The sequence below is a fragment of the Hippopotamus amphibius genome, chromosome 9, assembly GCF_030028045.1.
Source record: "Hippopotamus amphibius kiboko isolate mHipAmp2 chromosome 9, mHipAmp2.hap2, whole genome shotgun sequence".
In the NCBI taxonomy this organism is placed as follows: Eukaryota; Metazoa; Chordata; class Mammalia; order Artiodactyla; family Hippopotamidae; genus Hippopotamus; species Hippopotamus amphibius.
Genome location: NC_080194.1, coordinates 124,563,161 through 124,583,975, shown reverse-complemented (window position 1 = coordinate 124,583,975; position 20,815 = coordinate 124,563,161). Strand labels below are relative to the sequence as shown.

General features: G+C 61.4%; 1 protein-coding gene across 1 annotated transcript; it reads right to left on the bottom strand.

The window, feature by feature from the left end:
* Positions 1–659: 659 nt before the first annotated feature.
* Positions 660–20,815, bottom strand: GLIS2 (GLIS family zinc finger 2). The gene is made up of 7 exons (XM_057747799.1): positions 20,610–20,815; positions 6,697–6,939; positions 5,628–5,800; positions 4,906–5,082; positions 4,694–4,827; positions 4,491–4,609; positions 660–3,555 (listed from the first exon to the last, which is right to left on the bottom strand). Exons 2-7 carry the CDS (start codon positions 6,866–6,868, stop codon positions 2,756–2,758), a joined length of 1,575 nt encoding a protein of 524 aa, XP_057603782.1. The 5' UTR covers positions 6,869–6,939; positions 20,610–20,815; the 3' UTR covers positions 660–2,755.

The following is a 20,815-nucleotide window of genomic DNA, read 5'->3' as shown; positions in this document are numbered from 1 at the left end:
TACGGGGACTTTGACACCGAGCGGGGCCAGGGTGGGGGAGGTTGGCGAGAAGCCAGACAGCCTAGCCCTGCTTGTCCGACTCATCCAAGGGAGCTGGTCGCATTCTGTCAGGTACCGGACTGGACGCAGCCACTGCTGCTCTCACGATACCAGTGCCAGGCCCTCCTTTGGCATCATGGCCCTCGGGTCTGCCCCTCCCGCCCCGCTTGTGGTTAGAGCTCAGGGCCCCGGGCTCTGTCACCGGCCACCTTTCCCTGAGCTGGGTTGGGCTCCAGCACCTCAGTAATCTGGGGGGAAAGCTCCAGGGTGCAGCTGGGGAAGAGGAGCCTTTGCCAGCCTCTCACTGCACCGAGGCCAAGGGCCAGGCCTGTCGCAGAGCTAAGGAGCTCACCAGAGTCACGGCAGGCAGTGGCAGATGAGGACCCGAACCCGCAGTGTGTTGTCCAGAACCTTCCATCTCAGCACTGGCCCCTCCCACCCTTCCCTTCCAGCTCCCAGCAGCAGATTTAAGAGCTTGTGGCGCCCACAGGCTTGGGAGAAAGCCCCAGAACAGGGCCTCAGCACTGCAGTCTGGGTGAGGGACCCCAGAACCAGGCAAGGGCAGTTGGAGGTGGTCTCCTGTGCATGGCCCACTCTGGGCACATCCAAGACAAACCATGTTTGTAACTCACTTTTATTGTTTCTTTATAAACTTCCTCTCACATGGAGGGATATATTGTTATAGTCATTAGCTTATCTCTTTTTTTTTTTTTTAAAACTCTATGCTAACAGCAATGGAGCCAAGAGGAGGAAAAACATAAGCTACGATAGAAAGGCACTTAGAACCTGTTAGAATACTGATATCCTGGAATGTGCAACAACAAACTGACAACAACGACACGTATACCGGCCCCTTTGGGCCTGGTCTATCACCGGGTCACATGCTGAGCTAACATCACCTTCCAGTGCCCTGTTCCTCTGCTCCCGGGGCTTGAGTCCCAAACCCCTCACCCCAACAGGGACTTAAGGCCTGGGGCCTTTAGTGGGGGTGGGGTCCTGGGTCTTGGTGGGGCGTGAGGGAAGGAGACCAGCTCCCTCCTGCTTTGCTCCCAGCCCCTTCAAGGGGCAGAGCCAGTGCTGCCAGGCCCTGTCAGCGGGCAGGGTCAGTGACCCCTCTGGGACAGAAGGGCAGTCTAGGAAAGGGTGGGGTCGGCAGAGCTGCTCAGAGGAATGGCAGGGGGACCTGGAACTGCAGGGCTGCTAAGGAGCCCTCTGAAGTCCCGCAGCTCCCTTGTTCTGCAGCTGGGGACGTGGGGGGCTTGGTCACTACGGCCAAGGGTAGGGCAGGCCTAGAAGCCAGAGCTCCTGACTGCTGGGCCAGCGCCTCCCAGACCAAACCAGGCCCCCTACAATGAGGGCTCAGGGTGGAGAACGAGACACATGCTGCACCACCAGGGCCTGTGAGAGAACCCAGCTCCCTGGGCTCGGGCAGCAGTGTGGGCTCTGGGGCACGTGGAGCCCCAGCATCCTTAGCTTATTCTGGCTCCCACCATGGGGGAGCAGATTGGGGACACTGAGGGCAGGGGCTCAGCTCAGAAAAGCCAAAGGAAGCAGCCGGGTCGTAAGTCCAGGCGCTTTCCTCTGGCTTCCCCTTCCCCCTCAAGCCCAGGTCCTTCTATCCATGGCCTCTGAAAGCCCCGGTGCCCAGCACTGGCCTGGAGCCTCCCTCACCTGTGCTGGCTGTGAGTTGGTGCCCCCAGAACAGGAGCCGTATCCCAGCCTGGGGTTGTCCCTAGCCAGCTTTCCCTCCTAACACCCTGCAGGCCTCCACAGCCCCTTGTGCAGGGCGGCAGTGCCCCAGGCCAGGCCAGGCCCAGCCCCACCTGTTCCCTGAGCTGGGCTGGCCCCAGGTCCTGGCACCTCTCCCTGCTCAGGGCTCCCTGAAAGCTGAGGGAGGCCCAGTGGTGAAGGGGCAGATAAGTAGTCAGCCAGCCCCTCAAGCTGGAGTGTCAGCCAACCCAGAGGAGGGACCGACCCTCGGGCAGCGTGCTGGCTGCTGCATGCACGTGGCGGGTGATGAGGGGCAGCTGGCAGAGCGGGCCTCCCTCTCCAAGCCGGGAGGCGCCTTGTCATAGGGTAAGGTGGCTTCTTCCTGTGGCTTTGCTGGGGCCTGCGTCTGTCTTGCTTTCCCTCTGGAGGGTGGACCAGAGGGAAAGGGGTCAGGAGCCCCCAAGCAGGGGCCCAGTGAGGCTACGCAGGACAGGGTGGGACCCCAATCCCAGGGGACTCCTCATAGCTCACCATCGAAGGGGGTAGGGAGGGAGCCTGGCACTAGTCAGGAGGGCAGATGCCACCCCACCACCCCTACTGCTGGAACAGGGCTGGCGGGTGGACAAGGGAGCGAGGGTGACCTGCCCAATTGGCCACTGGATGAGGGAGGCACCAGAGTGCAGGGCCAAGGGAACTAAGGGCTAGGATGAGGATGGGGCGGCAGAGGGCCGGAAGTGAGCAGGCCTCAGCACCCAGGAGCATAGCTCTCCCTGGCCGGCAGACCCGCTTCCTCCCTTGGGAGCCTGAGGTGCCAGCAACGCCCTTCTAGCACCATCCTTGCTGCCCAGCTTATTTGGCTGGGTCTGCCCAGGGGACACAGCCAACCGAGCCCCAGGGGCAGGAGGACATTATTGCTATTTCGCAGAAGAGTTTCCGTTCGTCAGGGTGAGGGCAGGGCTGGGAGCCGCCAGCTGGGCTGCAGGTGGTTGGCGTCCACTGAGCGGGTTCAGTTCACCACAGCCGGTTTGAGCAGCACAGAGCCTGGCGGGATGACCACCCAGCCGGGAGCGAGCGCCTCTGGGCTGCTGGCCGCCGAGTTGACGCCTGTGGACAGGTCCAGCACAGTGCCCGGCAGCAGGGGGAGGCCATCGGGACTTGGCCGGGAGCGGCTGCTCTCAGTCCTCTCCAGCGGGGTCTTGCGGCCCTCCGTGCCCAGGGCCCTGGCCGGCACCACCCCACGCCCTTTCTCCCCCTCGGCCTTGCCGCCAGCGGAGCCAGCGAGGAGGGAGACCACGGGCAGGCCCAGTCCGCCAGCCCCGAAGGGCGAGGGCAGCAGCGGGTTCTTGGCCAGATTGAGGGGCAGGACGGGGCCAGGCAGCCCAGGGCCCATGCCCCCTGCACCCCCGCCGCCCCCGCCGTTGCCACAGGCCAGGGCGCTGAGGTCAAGGGGGCCAGGGCCCAGGGGCAGAGGCAGGCCGGGCAGGCCAGGGCCTCCGAAAAGGGCAGCCGGGTTGGGGATGATGATCTGGGCCCCGCTGACGTAGGGACTGCCGTCGGGGGAGGGCAGCGGTGGTTTGGGGGCCGGGCGAAGTTGCAGGAGCTCTTGCTGCTCGTGCGACACGAAGTGACCGTGGGCCTTGATGTGCTTGCGCAGTGAGCTGGGGTCCGTGTAGCGCTTGTGGCAGCCGGGCATCTTGCAGTAGTAGGGCTTGTCCACGTAGTGGGTGCGTGTGTGCTTGAAGCGATCGCTGGAGTTGGAGTAGCGCTTGTTGCAGCCCTCGTAGGGGCACACGTAGGGCTTCTCGCCTGTGGGGCGGTGCCGGTGCTAGTGTGAGGGGCTCCCACCACCCAGGCCAGCCCAGCCTAGTTTCCCCCTCGCCCCCCCACCCACTCAACAGTCCTCAGTCCCCTCACCCCAGACCGAGACCTCCCTGAGAGCATGGGCTGTCTGATTTGGGGGTGGTGTCCCCAGCACCAGCACAAGCTCAGCCTCCAGTGGGGACAGCAGGGTGTGGCTGCTGAGAAGCCAGCCTGTGGCCTGGCTCTGTGTGTCCTTGACCTCAGGCCTCTGCCTCAGGCTGATGACAGCAACCGTCTCCACAGGTAATTACAGAAAGACCCTGCTAGGGTCTGGCTCCCAGGGAGTGCTGCATGCATGCCCTTGGCCCTGACTCAGCACAGTGGCTCCAGATTTACTAAAGGGCTGCTCCCCAACCAGGGCCTCTGGAGCCCCGTGAGGCAGTGAGCCTTTGAGACATGTAAAATATACACCGGAGTCCACACACTTTGTAGGAAATGAAGAATTTCACTGTCTTGTTGATGGTCTAATATTGAAATGATAACATCTTGAATATATTGGGTTCAAGAAAATGTATCATTGTAATTCATGTCACCAAGTATTTCTTTGTACTTTTTTCAGTGTGGGCAATTAGCAAATTTAAAATTATGTGTGTGGCTCTGCCGGCCAGTGCTGGCCCTACTGTGTGCTCAGGTCCGTGAGGAGCGAGTGGACGCACCGCAGTCACAGGCGGCATGAGTCAACGGTCACATGAACACAATGCCAAATGTGACACAGGCAGCGTCTGTTCCCTGAGAGCGCGTGGCAAGGCTCTGAGTCACGGGAGAGGCTTCCCTAGCAAGTGGCACTCGGAAGAGGACCACCAGACAGTGAGGTGCTCACCTGTCACTTGGCTGCAGGGATGGCCTGGCACCTGCCCCCCGGCCCCCCGGCCCCCCCTCACCTGTGTGCGACCGGTTGTGGATCTTCAGGTTCTCCAGGCGGGAGAAGCTCTTGCTGCAGGTGGGGCAGCGGTGCGGCTTCTCATTGGTGTGCGTGCGGATGTGGATGAGCATCTTGTACCTGCTCCAGGGAGGGCACAGGGGCAGCACGGCTCAGCCACTGGACGCCTGGGCCCCCCTTCCCGCCCCCCTCGCCCTCCCTCACCTGGCATTGAAGCCACGGCCGTGGCGGGCACAGCCCTCCCAGTGGCAGCAGTAGCCCGCGTCCTTCTCGGGCTTGACATGGTAGTCGTTGACGTGGTCCACCAGGTCTTGTAGGAGCTCGAAGGGCTGGTTACACTGCAGGGCCGAGAGGGTGCTAAGCCCCAGGGGCTCAACCCCCCAGACCCTGCCCCAGTCTTCCCAGCCCCCACTCACCTTGGCCCAGCGACACACCAGCTGCTTGGGCAGGGGCAGCTCTGGCGAGAGGCACTTGTCCTTGGTGGGGGTGAGGAAGGAGGAAGCCGGCAGGTGCAGGGCTCCCCCGGAGCCCAGGGGCAGGAAGAACTGGAAGGAGCTGGGGACGCTGTCCAGGTAGCGCAGTGGCTGTAGGTCCTGGGGGAGAGCTAGTCAGCACCTGTCCATGGGCCAGTGGGCCCAGACCACCCACCCACCCTCCCCCGGTCTCCCCCTGCCAGGCGGGTTGAACTGTGTTCCACAAGAGGACATTTCCCAGCTCCAATCCCTGGTACCTGTGCGTATGACCTTGTGTGGAACTAGGGTCTTTGCAGATGTGAGTTAAGAAGAGGTCAGACTGAACGGGGGGCCTAAACCCAATGACTGGTGTCTCCATAAGAAAAAGAGGGAGATGTGGACACAGACACAAGAGGGGAGCGGCCGTGTGAGGACGGAGGCAGAGAGTGGAGCGACGCGGCTACAAGGCAAGGAGTGCCAGGAGCTACCAGAAGCCGGGAGAGGCAGGAAGGATCCCCCCGCTAGAGGCTTTGGAGGGAGCATGGCCCTGTCAGCACCTTGATTTTGGACTTTAGCTTCCAGAATAATATATTTCTGTTGTTTTAAGCCACCCAGGTTGTGGTCCTTTGTTACAGTGGCCCCAAGAGACGAATATACCTTCTCTAGAACACACATCCCCTCCTTACCGGGCCAGTGGGCACTGCAGGCAGGTCCCCATTGCCCTGGCGCTCAGGAGACAGCGAGCTGCTGCCATTGGGGGAGTCCAGCCCAGACGGCGGCGACAAGCTGAGGTCCACCAGGGGGGCCGCCGAAAAGCGTCCCTCTACCTTCTCGGGGAACTTGGGGTTCAGCAGGAAGCCTAGGGGAAAGGCATGATTCAGGGATACTGAAGTCAGGTGTCCTGGTGGGCTAGGCCCCTGCCCACAACTCCTCCACTATGACTCTGGAAACAGAGGCCAGCCATGCGGTGCCCTGCCTCCCTGACCACTGCCACCCTGGAACCCAGGAATCTGAGCAGCAACCTGTATAGCTGACAGATGTGACCTTTGCCAGAGTGAGAGCTTGACCATCAGTTAAGATGGGAAGTACCCATCCTACAGATGGGAATGGGCTTGCACACAGGGCAACGGGGCAAGTAACTGAATGGGAACGTGTACCCAGGGCCCCTGGCGCCCCATCACAATGTCACTTAGGGACCTTTCTCACTTTTCCCCAGTCCCTTTCTGTCTCAGTGCTCCCTTCTGTAACATGAAAGGTTTGGGCTGGGTTGCTTCCGGAGTCTTCCAGCTCAGACATGGTAGATCTGATTTTTAGGGTCCACCAGAGACAAAGCAGAAGACCTGAGCCCCAAGCACACCAACAAGCACTTGTTGGGCTTGGTCCCCAATCTCAACTGATCTGGCTGACTGACCACTCTGCCTCAGAGCCCAGACACGGGCCATGGGGCCTTTTGTTACTACCCGTGAATCCCCCTCTGCCCCTTACCAGCTCTTCCAAATCCTCCCAGAGGCCTCAGTCTGAATCCTGGCTCTGTTGTGCCAGCTTTGGGAGCTGGGCAAGTCAGTTCCCTCCTCCCAGGGACAGTGTCACCTCCAAAGACAAACTGCTGGGAGGATGGATGGACAGTGTGGAGGGTGCTCTAAGTGAGGCTGTGAGGGGCTGTGACTATGTCCTGGTGGACACACCTGGATGTTTTTCTATTGCCAGGGCTCCATCAGGGCTCAGAGATCACTGCCCTGCCCGGGGGCGCAGTACCTGAGGGTGGGGAGCCTGGGGAGCCCGGGGTGGGGCTGTCATCCACCAGGCCAAGCTCCCTGTGCAGAGCTCGGTGCCGGACTGCACTCAGCGTCCTCTCCCGCTTCTCTCTCGCCGCTCGGAGCTTAGTGATGCTCAGCTTCAGGTCGAGTGGCTCGTCCAAGGAGTGCATGGTGATGGGGGCTGGGGGTTGGGGTGGCAGCAGACAGTGAGGGGTTCCCAAGCTGATATTCAGGCAGGAACCTGGAAGGAGACAGGAGCTGTGCTGTGACACTGTGACCCCAGACTCCTCCTCAGGCTACACCCATTAAAGTCTACAGAGAGGCAGTGGGTGTGAGGCAGTGTGAAGGCTGTCTCCCCAGGTAGAGAGAGTCTCTGAGTGGCCCTGGACAGCAGGTATCAAGGAGAGCCAACCACCAATCCAGATCTAACTCCACTTCCCACGAGACTTTTCTGGGAATCAAAGCTCACAGGGTCCATTCTGCCGTGAATGGAGTTTTAGCAACACTGCCTCAGGTTGCAGAGCTAGGAAGTGGCAGAGCCATCAGATTCAAGGCCACAGTCTTCTCCCTGGAACTGGCCAGGCAAGTCCCAAAGGTCATTTCTGACCGAGTGGAAAGTCATGCCTGGGACATATGCCTGATTTGAGCTGGAAGACCCAGAACCAGGCCAGGAGGGCAATGAATGTTGTCCCAGGTGGCCCTCAGAGGCGCTAGCTACTGACCACTGGGCCAGCCCCTTAGGCAGTTGTGACCACCTGAGGCTGAGAGCTGGTCCCATGCAAGCCGTGCAAAGCCTGGCCTGGCCCCAAGGGTTGGACAGACAGACAGATGGCCTTGACCCCTAGGGAGGCAAGGAGAGGGGCCCCACAGGTGCGGGGAGCCTGAGGGCTCTGGGCCACCACCAGGGGGCAGCTGGGGACTGTGGCCAACCAGGCCAGCCAGCGGCAGGGTAGAGGGAAGTGATCAGTGGTTAGTAAAACACATATATACATAATTTTTAGTGGTGATGATATTCTTTTATTTTGAGTGGTGAATTTTCACCATTTAGAATATCTCAATGGTATAATTTTCTTCACCTATAAGTGAGCCAAGAGCAAAGTCAACTCATTTTTTACAGCAGCGATCTTTTCACATGCTGGGAAATGGTGTTTCCTTGTGTTTGTTGGGATGATCACACCCTGAAAATCTACCTGCCAAACAAGATACTCCCAGTCGTTCACCAAATCCAGCTCTTCATAACTTAATATGGAACATCCTCGAAACCACCACATGGTAAAAGACTTCAAACATTTCACCAGCGTGTGTGCTTGCAGAGCTGCCTCAAGCTCCCTCCACGGAACGGGATGGGGATCCCACTCATCTTCTCCAGGCCGACTCTATACCAGCCTTGCCCCAGCTCCAAGCCCTGGCTCATCCATCTCCCGGACAAGCTCCAGTTCTGCCAAGACCCTCCATACACACAGGTAACAGTGGTCCCTTCCCTCACTGAGGACTCTCTGCTTCTGAGGACACATGCCAAGACCCCAGCACATGGCTAGCATTGGAATCTCTGAGCCTGGGGAGCGGGCTGCATTATCAGAGCATGGGTAGCTGCACTTGGCCATGGGACCAAGGTCTGTGACTTTACTTGTCCCTGTTAAACTCCATCAGGTGGGAGCTGGCAGATTTATTTGGATTTACCCACAGGCCATGCATGGGGGACCAGACTGTCCCCTTAGTAGCTCCAGACCCAGGAGGGCAGGTGGGTGGGTGACAGTGATGGATGGACCTGGGCCCCCTCCACTCTTCCTCTGGCTGGGTGGGGAGCTGCCCTCTGCCTGACCCACCCCCTAGTTATGTCTGTCTGTCTGTGTGTCTGCCTGTCCCTCCACCTGTTTATTTTTAGACACAGGCCCAGTCCAACCTCCCTGAAGCTCCTCTGTGCTGGGAGCCTGGAAGGGGAGGAAGGAAGTAAATATTTATGCTGATTAAGAATTCAGGAGCCAGGAAGGGCTGGTGGCCTGGTCCTTCAGCTGGCCTAGGGCCACAGACCTCCCCACAGCCTTGTCCCCCACCCCCACCCGACCTTCTGGAGAAGGGGAAAACGAGGGCAGGATGGTTTGGAAAGTGGGAATTCAGACTGACACTGACTTTCATTGGCAATATCACCCAACTAATGTCCTCTAGCACCTGCCCGCTGCCCTCCCCCAGGCCAGAGGGGAGCCAGGGAGGAGCCATAGGTCACCTTGTTTTGAAGACTTGCAGGAGACACTGCCTCAGCCCAGAACTAGGGAGGACCCCAAAAGAAGCTTGTCTCCCAGGGTGAGGCTGGGACTCCAGCACCCCCCTTAATCAGCAGGCCCAGTCCCCAGAGACCCCTCCCACTTCCTGCCACTGGGTCCTGCCCTGGGAACAGGGGTTCATTCTGATGGAAGCCAGAGCCCAGCCAGGAGGCCCAACCTCCGCACTCCTGGGAAAGGAGGAAGGAGCTGCCCCCAAAAGCCCACAGCTCCCACCCCAGGCTGTCCCCACCCAAGGGGAGATGCCTGGGACCCCCACTCCTGCTCTGACCTTGGCCAACCTGACAGAGTCCCCTTCCACCTCCCACCCCCAGCGAGCAGTGGCCAGTTCTGAGCTCTGGCTCGGCTCTGCTCTGCTCTTTGTTCCCGGGCTGGATGAAGGGGGGCAGGCAAGAGCCAGGATCACATTCTCCTGGGCCTTAGAGGCACAGAGGGGGTATGCAGCCGGGCCTGGAACCCGAGGACTGGCGCTGTGATCACCTCCGGAGGCCGGCAGCCCTCACCGGATTGAGTTTGGGGTGGGGAGGTGGACACTCGGTGTCTGTTTTCCGGAGGACAGGGACGCTCCGAAGGGTGACCCGCCTCGCTGCGAGTAGAGGCAAGTTTCTTAGGCAGCGCAGAGCCCGCAGTGGGCAGGTGCCCAGTGGCTGCCACGGGCCCGGTTGCGGAATCCCTGCCTCAGTTTCCCGCTGGTCGCGAGGTGACGCGACGAGCGCCTCGCTGGAGCAGGGGGCGGGCGGGGAGGCGGCGCCGAGGTGGCCGCGCTGCCGGGCGCCGCCGCTCCAGCTGCGAAAGGAACTAATTAGGGCGGAGGGAGCTGGAGGAAGCGGCGCGGGGACCACCGGGGCGGCGGGGACAGGGCGGCGGGGACGGGGCGGGGTCACCCCGAGGGTGGGCCGCGCTGGCCCTCGGGGGCCCCGCCCCCGCCCTCGCCCGCCGGCCGAGCGGAGACAATGGCCGCTATTGTGCGCCCGCCGGCCGCGCGCAGACGGCCCCCAGCTGCAGCGCCCGCAGCGCCCGCCCGGCCCTACCTGGCGGCCCGGCCCACCCCCGGCGGGGGGCGGGGCGAGAGCGGGGCGAGGTCGGCCCCTCTGGGAAACTGAGGCCGGAACAAGGCACTGCCTCCGCCAGGGTCCTGCGGCGTGGGGCGGAACGCACACCCGAAGGAACGCACACCCGAAGCGGGGGTGGGGCGGTCATCTGCATCCATTAAGCACCTGCCATGTGTCAGGAGCCATCTGTGCACGAATTCTCTGAACCCTCTAAAAGGTGCTATCGTGAGTGCACGCCTTTAGTTTCCCTGTGGCACAGATGGGGAAACTGAGGTTCAAGGTCACCAGGCTAATGGGAGCCGCCGGCAGGAATCTGCTCTGAGAAAGCTTCTTGTCCCTGCTTGGGAGAGGGCCGCTAGCTGGCCCTAAGCCTGGAGAGGTGCCTGTGTGGAGGGAGGTGGCAAGCTCGCCACAGCCCCCTGAGAAACATTCAGTGTCTCGGCAGAAACAGAGAAAGGATGGGGCCCGCTGTGAGATGGGGGCCATTCATGCCCACCCCACAGCAGAGTGGGGACAGATGAGTGAGTACCACTGTAGCAGTATTGCCAGGGCAACAAGAGGCACGCCTCTTATCCCCAGGAGTTGTCCTGAAACTGCCCTTTGGTCAGCTGTGACCTGTCCAGCTTAAGACTTGGCGACCAGGATCCAGGAGGCACCTCTCAAAAGCCCACGTGGCTTTCTTGCTATGGAATGGAAAGCAGAAGAACGTCCCTGGCTTCGCCTGGCCCATTAGCTCCCACCTGCTCAGAGGGTGCCCCTGCCTCTAGTACAGGGACCATCATTGTCAGCATGAGGGCCTTACAGAGGGGTAAGCTGAGGGCTGGGAGGGGAGACCGCTGGCCCAGGTTGCATGAGTGGGTGGCAAGCCCAGGACTGGAAGCCAGGGATGAATCCCACCACCATCAGCCAGTTGTTGATACTCGGGCAACGCACTAGCACCTGTTTAAGACAGGGGCTGTTCCATCCCCATTTTACAGATGCAAAATCCCAAACTCAGGGAGATTAAGTGATCTGTTGGTCACACAGCTTGTCTGTGGCAGAGCTGGGTTTCAAGCCCAGGTGAGCCCAGAAGCCGTGTTCACCATTAGCCCTTGCTGGGCCCATGGATGTGGGAAGGGGCAGGCAAAGGGCCTCTGGCTTCCCAGCTCCTCCCTGCCCAGGGGCTTGTGGGAACTAGGTGCAGAGCCCAGGAGAGGCAGCAGGCGCTGGAGGGGCCAACTGTTGGGGGGGCCCACAGGGAGGCTTGGAGAGCTGAGGGCAGATATGCTGCCAAAGCAAACGGCCCCACAGCCCCACATTCCTGGGAACCTCTGCGGCGCCCTGCTCTGGCCAAGAGCTCCACCCTCCTCAGCCACCCAGCAGCAGGGACCACTGGGCCAGGGGCAGGGGCAGGCCTTGTCTTCTCAGGGCCCCCCTTCCTGACCAGGCAGCAGCAGGGCTCCAATATAGATCAGACTACCTGGGTCTCCAACTTGGCTCTGTCACTTCCTTCCCATGTGACTTAGGGCAAGTCATCTCCCAGTCTGAGCCTCACTGTCATCACATCTAAAATAGGATGATAACAATAGTATAAGATACACGCCTCACTGGATTTTGGGGGGAAATCAATAAAATGGTGCACATCCAATGATTATTTAGTGTTTCCCGTTAGTATGTAATGTTCAGCACCTAGAACAGTGCTGGGCGCATAGTAGGTGCTTAAACCTGTGAATGAATTGTCACCAGCACTGACTTTAGCCAGTTTGGGGCTGTGAGGACAGCTGAGTGGCGACCGGCCCTCCCACTGTACCTACAGACATAGAGTCTCACCCTTAACTGGGAGCACCTGTGCTTCAGTTGACATTGTTACTAAATAAGCTTGTGCCCCTCAGAGGGCCGCAGGTTCTGTTATCCTGTGGAGTGGCCACAGCTGACCCAGCCACCTTGCAGAGCCTGACTGTATCAAGGAAAGAGCACTAGGAGGTCCTGGAGAGGCTCTGAGCAGCCCTGGAAGGAGCAGGCCTCCTCCCAGGACCCAGGGGAGGGGCTTATCCTGAGGCCTCGGCCCAAGCAGGTCCCAGGAGAGAGGCCAGTGCCAGCAGCACTTCCTGGAAGAGTGTGGGGCTCGCCTTCCCTCAGACCCTGCCCCCACCCCAAAATGGGTGCTCAGCCAGCATGGGGGGGCCTCCCCCAGGTCCCTTGGGGGGCAGACCGTGCCCACATGGGAGCGCAAGGGCTCCCAGGTGCCGCAGGCAGTGCTGAGCTCTCTGCTCAGCCATGGGGGCCTCGGGAAAGCTCCCAGCTGGGCGGCACCTGAGCAGGGGTGTGTGCCAGGAACCCCCATTTGCACACGTTTAGAAAGTGCTACCCAGAGTCAGGCTACCAGTTCCCAGTCCCCTGTCACCCCTCTGAGAGACTTGGTTTCCTCATCAGGAACACAGGCACCATGGATAAGGTGCCAGCTCACGGGGCACCCCACAGGGCGAGCTTGCCTGGCACCTGGCACACAGGAGGCGCCAGCAACTGGATTCTTGTTCCTGACCCTGGGCTGGGGGTGCCCCACACAGTAACTCAGCCTCCAAGTTCACCCAGATGGTTCAGGCAGCACTGACACTGGAAGGCCAGCAGCTGGCTCCCCCACGCCCCTCCACAGCTCCAGCTTCCTAGGAGCTGCATTTCCTTCCCCAGTGCCAGCAGGGTGACACCAGGAGGGGGGGCGGGGCGGGCGGAGCCGCTCACACAGAGGTCGCCCGCACATGCATCCTCACACAGACACACACACCCGTCCAGCTGCAGGGCCCAGACTGGCACAGAGGCCTCCCCTGGACTGGTGGCTCCAGGCCCATCAAGGCAGCCCCCACCCCCTGCCCGCCTGCAGCCACCTTTGCACAACTATGTCTGGTATTTTCCTGTCTGCCCAGCTTGGGGGGGGAGGTGGTGCGTGGGGCTGTGAACACTGCCTGCACCTGGGCCTCAGCCAGAGGCGAGCCCGCCAAGCAGCCCCCACGCCCGGTGGCGGGTGGAGAGGGAAGGGCTGGGCCCAGGCCGCCTGAATCCCTGGGAGGGGCCAGCACCAGGGGAGCCAGACAGGGACACACACCCAGCAAGGCTTAGGTACAGCAGCCCGGGTCCTGCCAGGCAAGCATTGCCACTCGCAGTGGGCGGGCGGGGCTGGGCGCTCTGCCAGGGCTCTCTAGGGCCTGCAGAAGCATCGGCCAGTGTCCCACAGGACATGGATGGGCACCCATGGCACTCCCAGACATATAGGCACATGCATAGGTGTCACACCTGTGCACACACAGGACATGGCAGGTAACCAGCGTCAGGGTCCTGGACCCAAGAGTCTGGGCTTAAGGGTGGGAGTAGAGGTGAGGCCCATTCCCCACAGAGAAGGAAACACTGCACTTCCCACTCTGAGCCTGGCTGCAGAACAAGCCCAGGAGCGCCTCCCAAGTCCCGGGGGCCTCTGCTCACAGCCCACACCTTCCACCACCCCGGGACAGGGACCAGGCCCACTGCAAACAGCACCCGCCAGCTCAGAGGGCAGGAGGCGGCCAGGCGGGCTCTGGACTTTGGCCCTTCCCTCCGCCTCATTTACCAACCACTCAGTTATGCATTCCAACACCAGGCCCTCCGCTTGGTCCTGGGGGCCCACAGATGAATGAGAACGAAGGGCGCCCAGACTTCACAGAGGTGAACAATGTTAGGCGTGGGCTGCTCCTGTGGGCGGGAGGGACAGATCCAAATCAGCCACGTGGACATGGGGTGAAGGGCTGAGGTCCTCACAGGGAGTGCTGTGGGCCAGGAATGGCCAGCATGCCTCCCATGTACCATCTCCATTCACCCTCAGGACCCTGTGAATTAGATGCTATTCTCCCCACTTTCCAGATAGGGAAACCAAGGCTCAGAGTGGTTCAGTTACCTGCCAAAGTCACAGAGCTTATAAATAGCATGGCTGGGATTCACCTCCAGGATACAAAGCCCACATTCTTTCTGCGCCCGACACTGCAGAGGCCTGGGGGTACGGCCCCAGCTGACCCACAATGAACCTGCCTGTCATTCGGCAGAGGAGGAAGCCCAAGAGAGAGGCTGAGCCAGGACCTGGAGGGCACTGGGGAGTCATGGAGTGCTCTACACAGAAGACTGCCATCTTCCTTTCCAGCCCAATCTCCTGCCCCCAGGCTCTCCCCTGCAGCACCTCCTTTCTCAGGACTCCCTGCCTCCTGCCCATCTCATGCTCACCTCTTGGGTGCTAACTCCTGCCTCACAACCTTCCACGCTTCCATATTCTCCTCCAGCTGCCACTCCCCTCCGATCTCCTCCTCCAGCAAGTCTCCCCTGATTCACCCTCTCTGGTCTTTGCCTCTTGCAGCCATACGTGGGCTTTTCTTCCAGGTGCCTGAGAGCTGAGCAGAGGATCTGCCTCTGTTCCCACGCTGCTGAGGGCAACATCCCTAGCCCTGCAGTGGCCCTGTGCTGCCTGCCACACTTGTTCTGGGTTCAAGTCCTCCCTAGCCCAACACTAACACCACTCCTTCCACCAGAGTGAATTGGGCAGCAATGGGAAGTGCAGGAGCCTCACAGCCAGACAGCCAGGCCTACTCCGATTTGACGTGGGCAAGGCTCTCGGCCTCAGTTTCCCCAGCATTGAAAGGAGGCGGCTGGCCTAGAGTAGGACCGGAGCTTGAACATCCAAACCACTCCTCTAATAGCACCATCATACCTGCCCTTTACTTTTCTCACTTGGTGCTCAGTGAATGTTTGTTGAGTGATTGAGGGAATGCATCCATTGGTGGTACCTACCAGCCAGGTGAGGTGTGGAGGGGCTTAAGGCCCAAAGAAGGAAGTGGCTTGCCCATGAGGCAGGACCCTGACACAGATGCCTCCTCCTGCTGTCTGGGGCAAGGGACGCAGGAGCAGACCTGGGCAGTGAGGGTAAGGCAGATAGCATCACCCTGATAGGTTGGGATGACCAGCAGGGTTCAGTTCCCCCAGCTCCATCTCTTGCCACTCCCACCCAGCCCTGGCACAGAGCCACCCCAGAACAGCTGGGCTAGACCAGGACCAGCAGGGGCTCCAGCACAAACTCTGGACTCCACCCCCACACCCTCTTCCCAGCCACCCCTGCCCCTCCCCTGCTCCCACTCTAAACAGCAAAGCAAGTCCAGAAGCCAGGGGCAGTCTCTAAACCCAAAGGAAACACCCACTGGGTGGGGCTGTGCCAGGCCTGGCCTGTTTCAGGCCCTTGGGGCCCAGGGCCCACAAGACCATTCAGGGTTTCCACTAGGTGTCCTGAAGGGGGTGTTGGGGGCCTGGCCTGGAGGGTGGGGGCTGGCAGGCAGGCAGGCAGCCAGCAGTACGGGAGTGGGGAGTACTTTGGGGCACGATGGAGGGGCCCCATAGCCTTGGGGAAAGGGGAACATCACAACTCTGGGTCCGTCAGCCTGGACAAGTTGGTGATGGGGGTTGGGAGGGTGGGGTCTGGATGCAGAAAGGAGTGGCCCTGAGGAGAAATGGCTCAGGCAGGCTGGGACTTGCCAGGCAGACCCAGGTGGACGATGAAGGGTAGGGAGGGAGGGAGACTTCCTCCGGACACAGCTGCCCACACATCATGCCATGCAGAGAATGGGGGGCAGCAGAGAAGCTGGGGGGATTCCCAGGCTGAACTGACATTTCAGGGGCCAGGGCCACACAATCCTAGGCTCTGGTTCCCCTCTGACCCTCCCTGACCCCAAGTGACCTCAAATCAAAGTGGCCAAGCCCTCAAATCTCTGACCCCTGTTCCCCCCCCCCCACCCCCCCAACGCCTCCTTATTCCCAGGGATGCTAGCCTCTGAGTGCATTAGGCAAACAAGACCCTCGGTCAGCCAGGCAGGAGTGTCTTCCTGGAGGCTCCCAGGGCTGACTCAAGCAGCTCAGCACTCTCCTGGGGCCTCAGCAGGTTCCCACCCACCCTCGGCCATGACTAAAGGAGGGGGCCAGGGGCTGGGTCTGAGTCCTTCCGCAGTCAGCCATCTGCCATAACGGGGGTATGTGTACACGTGCATGTCACACATGCGCATGTCAGGCCCTCCCTGTGGAGGGTACTACTTGGCCTCTCTGGCAATGATGACAAAGGACCTGAGGAAGCACCAGCCACCCCCCGACCCTGTTATGGCCCTGGAAGATTCTCAGCCCCCACTGTCCATCCTCCACCAGGGACATCTGAAGCAGGTGGGAAGTTCTCCCCCACTGGAATCACCTCCCACCTCTGTGCCCCCCAGGCCCCTCCTAACCTGCCTACCAATTAACTAGACCCTCCATCCCACCTGAGAGGGGGAGGGGGTGGAGAGCCAGAGCTCCCTGCCCCCCAAGATGCCCAGAGCCAGGGCCTCTACCCTGCCTGGCCTGAGGGAACTTGAAGAGACATGTCCCAGGAAGGAGGCAAGTCAGACCTCTGGGGCTCCCTGGGGGCTGGCTGTGTGGAGGCTCCCGGAGCTCCCTGGGAGGGTCCCACAGCCCCAGAGCTGGAATGGGAAAGAGGACCAGGGACCCCTGCAGACCTGGGCCAGGCCTTGCCTCCCCTGTGGAGAAGTCTGGAGCTGAGGCCAGTAGGATCAGTGCCAGGGAAAGGATGGAGGCTCAGGGCCCAGAGCACACAGCTGCTAGGGCTAGCTCGGGCTTCCCTCAAGAGTGGGCTCCCCTCTCACGCCAGGCTGGGAAACTGGCCACCAGACCCCACTCCCATCCTCCTGAGCCATAGCAGATCCAGGAACTGAGGCCCAGAAGCCAACCGGCCCTCTTCTATCCTGTGCCTCAGTTTCCTCGTTTGTCAAATAGGGATCAATGGGTCTCTCTCTCGAGGCTACTGTAGCGATTTCAGGTGACAGATGTCAATGCCTGTGATGGCCACTGGAAGGCATCCTGTTGATTTTCTCAGGGAGCTATTAGAGGCAGTCCTCCCCTGCTGCTCAATCCCACTTCACTCCCTACCCCAAGCCCCACACCCGGGAGCAAAGCTGGCATTTTTATTAGTTGGAGAGACAGCAGGGTTTATAGGGCTAAGTTGGAGCCTGGAGAGACACCTGGGTCTACTCCAGACCATGCCCCTGCATAAGACACCCCCTACCCACTCAGCAAATCCTTCATGTCCAGGTGTCAGGGGCACCCCAACCCTGGCTGATCAGCAAAACACTAGAGGTCCTGGGTGAGAGTGCAGAGTCCCCGCCCCCAGGGTGGGGCTGAGGCAGCCACCTCGGAAACCACTGGGGCAGATGTGTCCCAAGGGCCTTGCAAAAGCTGTGGTCTCTCCCACCCAGGGCTGGCGGCAGGCTATGGCAAGGCTGGGTATCCCACCCCTGCCAGGCCCTGGCATTCTCAGAGAAGTGAACCCCCAGACTCATGTCTGGGCTGCGGCCCACCTCTAGGACCCTTTCACAAGCCCTGGGAGGGGAGGCAGTTTGGGTTGGGGGTAGATTCACCTCTTTTGGCTGGCCCCAGAGACCACCTCACCAGCCAGGGATGTCCCCCACCTCTGAGAAGGGTGCTTATCGAGGTGAAGGGAGGACCACCCAGTACCTTCCAGGGGTCACCCCTCTGGCCTCAGTCATCTGTGTGAAATATAAAATGACAATAAACTCTAATAAGAGAAGGCTTTTCAAAGCCTAGAAAAAAGGCAGACCTACCCCCCACTGCCCCATTCCACCCAGCTCAGGGCCTCCCCACTGCAATCCAAATTTCCCACTTGGGTGAGGGGCCTCTTCAGCTCCGCCTGGGACACGAGAACCTGGGGAGGCATCCTGTACTGGAGAGAGCCAGGAGCAGCCCTCACCCCCACCCCCCCCACCCCAGGCTTCTCAGCACCAGGGGCCCCACCCCAAATGCCTCCCAGAGTGCTCAACTGCACGCCTTGGCCCCACATCTGGTCCCCCAGCCACAGCTGTCGCCACCCTCTCTCATCCTGGGATTGCCCCAACCTCTGCCTGTCACCCATCCCCGCACCCTCACCCAAGTGGGAAATTCAGATTCCAGGCGAGTTGGGGTAAATGGAAATGCACATGGGAAAATGTTGTCAGGAAAACACATTCTTCCTTCTATACCGCAGCTCAGACCCTGGGAGGAGTAGGTGGCAGATGACACTCCCACCACCTGGGCCAAGGCCAGTCCAGGAAAGGAGGGGAGAAGGGAGAGAGGTCCACATGGTGGGGGCTGAGAGGGGTTCAGGCCCTGCAACAAGCCCCAGGGAGGGGCCCTGGCAGGACTCTGTCCTCCCCAGGCCAGTTCAGCCTGTCGCCCTCCGCGGGCAGGCACTCCCAGCAAGGAGCGGAGCCCAGGCAGGAGAAGACATCATTGTGGCTACCCATTTGCAGCTGGGCTTTTCAGAAACAACAAAAGCTTTGGGGGGGACTCAGTTCACACGATTGTTTAAAATGAGGTTTCTGGATGTCTGTGGCATTTGGTTATTCATACTGGCTCCACCCACGGATAATTGAGAGTTGGCTTTTGTTGGCCTTAGCCCCTTCTCAGTACCCCCACCCACAGGTCTTCTCATGGACTCTGCAGTTCAGGAAGCTCACCTTGTCTGACCTCTTGGTTTTACAGATGAGGAAACTGAGACCCAGAAGGGGGAAGAGCCTGGCCCAAAGACCCTTGGGAGTTGGTGGCGCCGCCAAGTCGAATCCAGGACATCAGACTCCCAGGCCAGGGGCTTTTCCCACTCACCCTCCAGGCTGTGACCCAGCGCCAGCGAATCCCCCAAAGCCACTGACCCCAAAAGCAGTGGTGCCTGGAAATGGGGTGACTCACTGTCTGGCTTCCTGGGGCACCTCCCCATCAGTGAGGGAGAGACTGGCAGGTGTCCCTGTGTAGAGAGCCAGGAGCAGGGAGAGGTCCCCCAGGGGTCCTGCACCAGGGTCACTCAGGGGCCGAAGAGCCCCAGCTGGAGGGATTTAACATCAAAGGTCAAAGGTCACAGACAGGGAAGGGCGGGCAGGCATAGGGGTCAGAGGGTCAGCGCTAATGGCAGCTCCAGAAAGGAGGAGGAGGGGAAGGGGCTAAGGAAAACAGGGCCGCTTCCAAGGGGTCTTCAACCCCCATAAACGGTGCCCAAGCCCCTGGCATTGCCTCCTGCTTGGCTGACTGCAGACAGGGACAAGCCAAGCTGGGCTGGGCTATGAAATGAGCTGGGCTGGAGCTCATAAAGGGGTGTCCTGGGAAGGGCCCCCAGGTGCAGCCCCTCCCCCAGTGCAGGCCAGGGCCAGCTGGGAGGCCCAGCCTGGGCCCAGAGGGGAGAAGGAGGAGCAGAGGGGAGGCACTGAGGTAGTGGAGAGGGATGTGAGCTGGGCTGGAACAGCTGTGGCACTGTGGCACTGGTGCGGGGATTGGGGAGGGCTGGGCAGGTGGGCACACTGAAGGGGCCAGTTTCCCCTTCCCTAGGCCTGTCTTCCGTAGCTGCTGGTTAATCCCCACCTTCCCTCCAGGATGCCAGGACCAGGCATGTAGGACCTTCAGATGGCTGCCTCCAAGGACCACAGCTCAGGCCCTGTCCCTGGCCCAGACCAAGAACCATGGGAGCCCAGGCCTTGGCCAGGTCCCCAGCTGGCCTGGCTGCCCCCTCAGTGTCAAGCGTTTCCTTCAGAGCCAAGATCCTGGGCTGTGATGGCTGGGGGCCCAGGGCTCCTCCCAGGATCCCTTCCCGCTTCCCAGGCCCCAGGGCAGGGCTGGGCAGCTCCCTGCAACCATCAATGCGCCGGGTGGCCGACCAGGCAGCCCTCCTGGACAGGCAGACAGGCGGCATGCTGCCCTGCTGTGGCCTGAGTACCCGGCTGGGCAGGGCAGTGTGCCAAGGCCTCCAGGTGCCAGCCTGGATTCCAGCCCTATCCCAGGGGGCCTGCGGGGAAGCAGGGCACAGGCATCTCCCTCCTTGGGGATGCACCTGCCTTGCCCCCTGCTCCCACCCCCTGCAGACCCTCCCTCAGGCGGGTTTGAAACCCTTTCCCTCCCCACTCTGCCAGACCCTTCTGCTTGCACCCAGAAGCAGGGGAGGAACAAGTGCTGGACAGGACGTCAGCTCCCAGTCCTGACTCCCCGGGGACTCCTCCCTCCCCTGGCCCAAGGAAGGTCTGGGCCAGCCAGGGGCAGCAGGGGGAGACTTTCCTGGACCAGGGAGGAGACACCTTTCAGCCCCCGTCCTAGAAACAGCCCCGCCGTGTCAAGGGGTGGCTGCCCGGCAACCCCAGACAACTTCGTGCCGGGGCTCCGGGGGGAGGCCCCTCTCACCCCGCAGCGCGCCCCCACTGTGACCGCCCAACTTCCCCGCCGAAGTTTACTCCCGCCTCGGGCTCGGCCGCGACTCGGCCCGGCCTCTGGACAGAGGGAGGTAAGGAGGGAGGAGAAAGACAGAGAGACGGAGGGACGGGGCCGGGGAGCCTGCGAGGGAGGGAGCGCGCAAGCCAGCAAGCAAGGGAGCGAGCGCAGGGGCCCCGGCGAGGGCTCACAATGGCCCGGGGCGAGGCGCGGACAAGGGAGGGGGAGGCGACCCTCGGGTCCCGCAGCCCCCGCGCGACAGGCCAGACCCCCCGCCTGTCCCTGTCCCCACGGCGCGATGCCCGGGGGCTTCCTACCTCGGCGGCGGGGGCGGTGGGGCTCCCAGCTGCGGGCTCCGGCGGTCGGGGGGCGGCGGGGGAGCGAGCGGGGGAGGGGGCCGGGCGGGCGGGGGCCGGGGCGCGAGGCTCACGGGGCGCGGGCTCCCCTGGCACGGCCGCCCGGCGCCCGGCCGCTCCGCCACATCTGCAGCTCCGGCAGGGAAGGTGGCCGCGGCGGCCGGGCC

What these genes read in the sequence shown, in the direction of transcription:
- GLIS2 (XM_057747799.1), bottom strand. Translation starts at nt 6,868, where the DNA reads ATGCACTCCTTGGACGAGCCACTCGACCTGAAGCTGAGCATCACTAAG. An exon ending in CCCAGGCTCCCCACCCTCAG is followed by an intron (nt 5,801 to 6,696) that starts GTACTGCGCCCC and finishes CCTTTCCCCTAG; the next exon opens with GCTTCCTGCTGAACCCCAAG. An exon ending in TGGTGTGTCGCTGGGCCAAG is followed by an intron (nt 4,828 to 4,905) that starts GTGAGTGGGGGC and finishes TCGGCCCTGCAG; the next exon opens with TGTAACCAGCCCTTCGAGCT.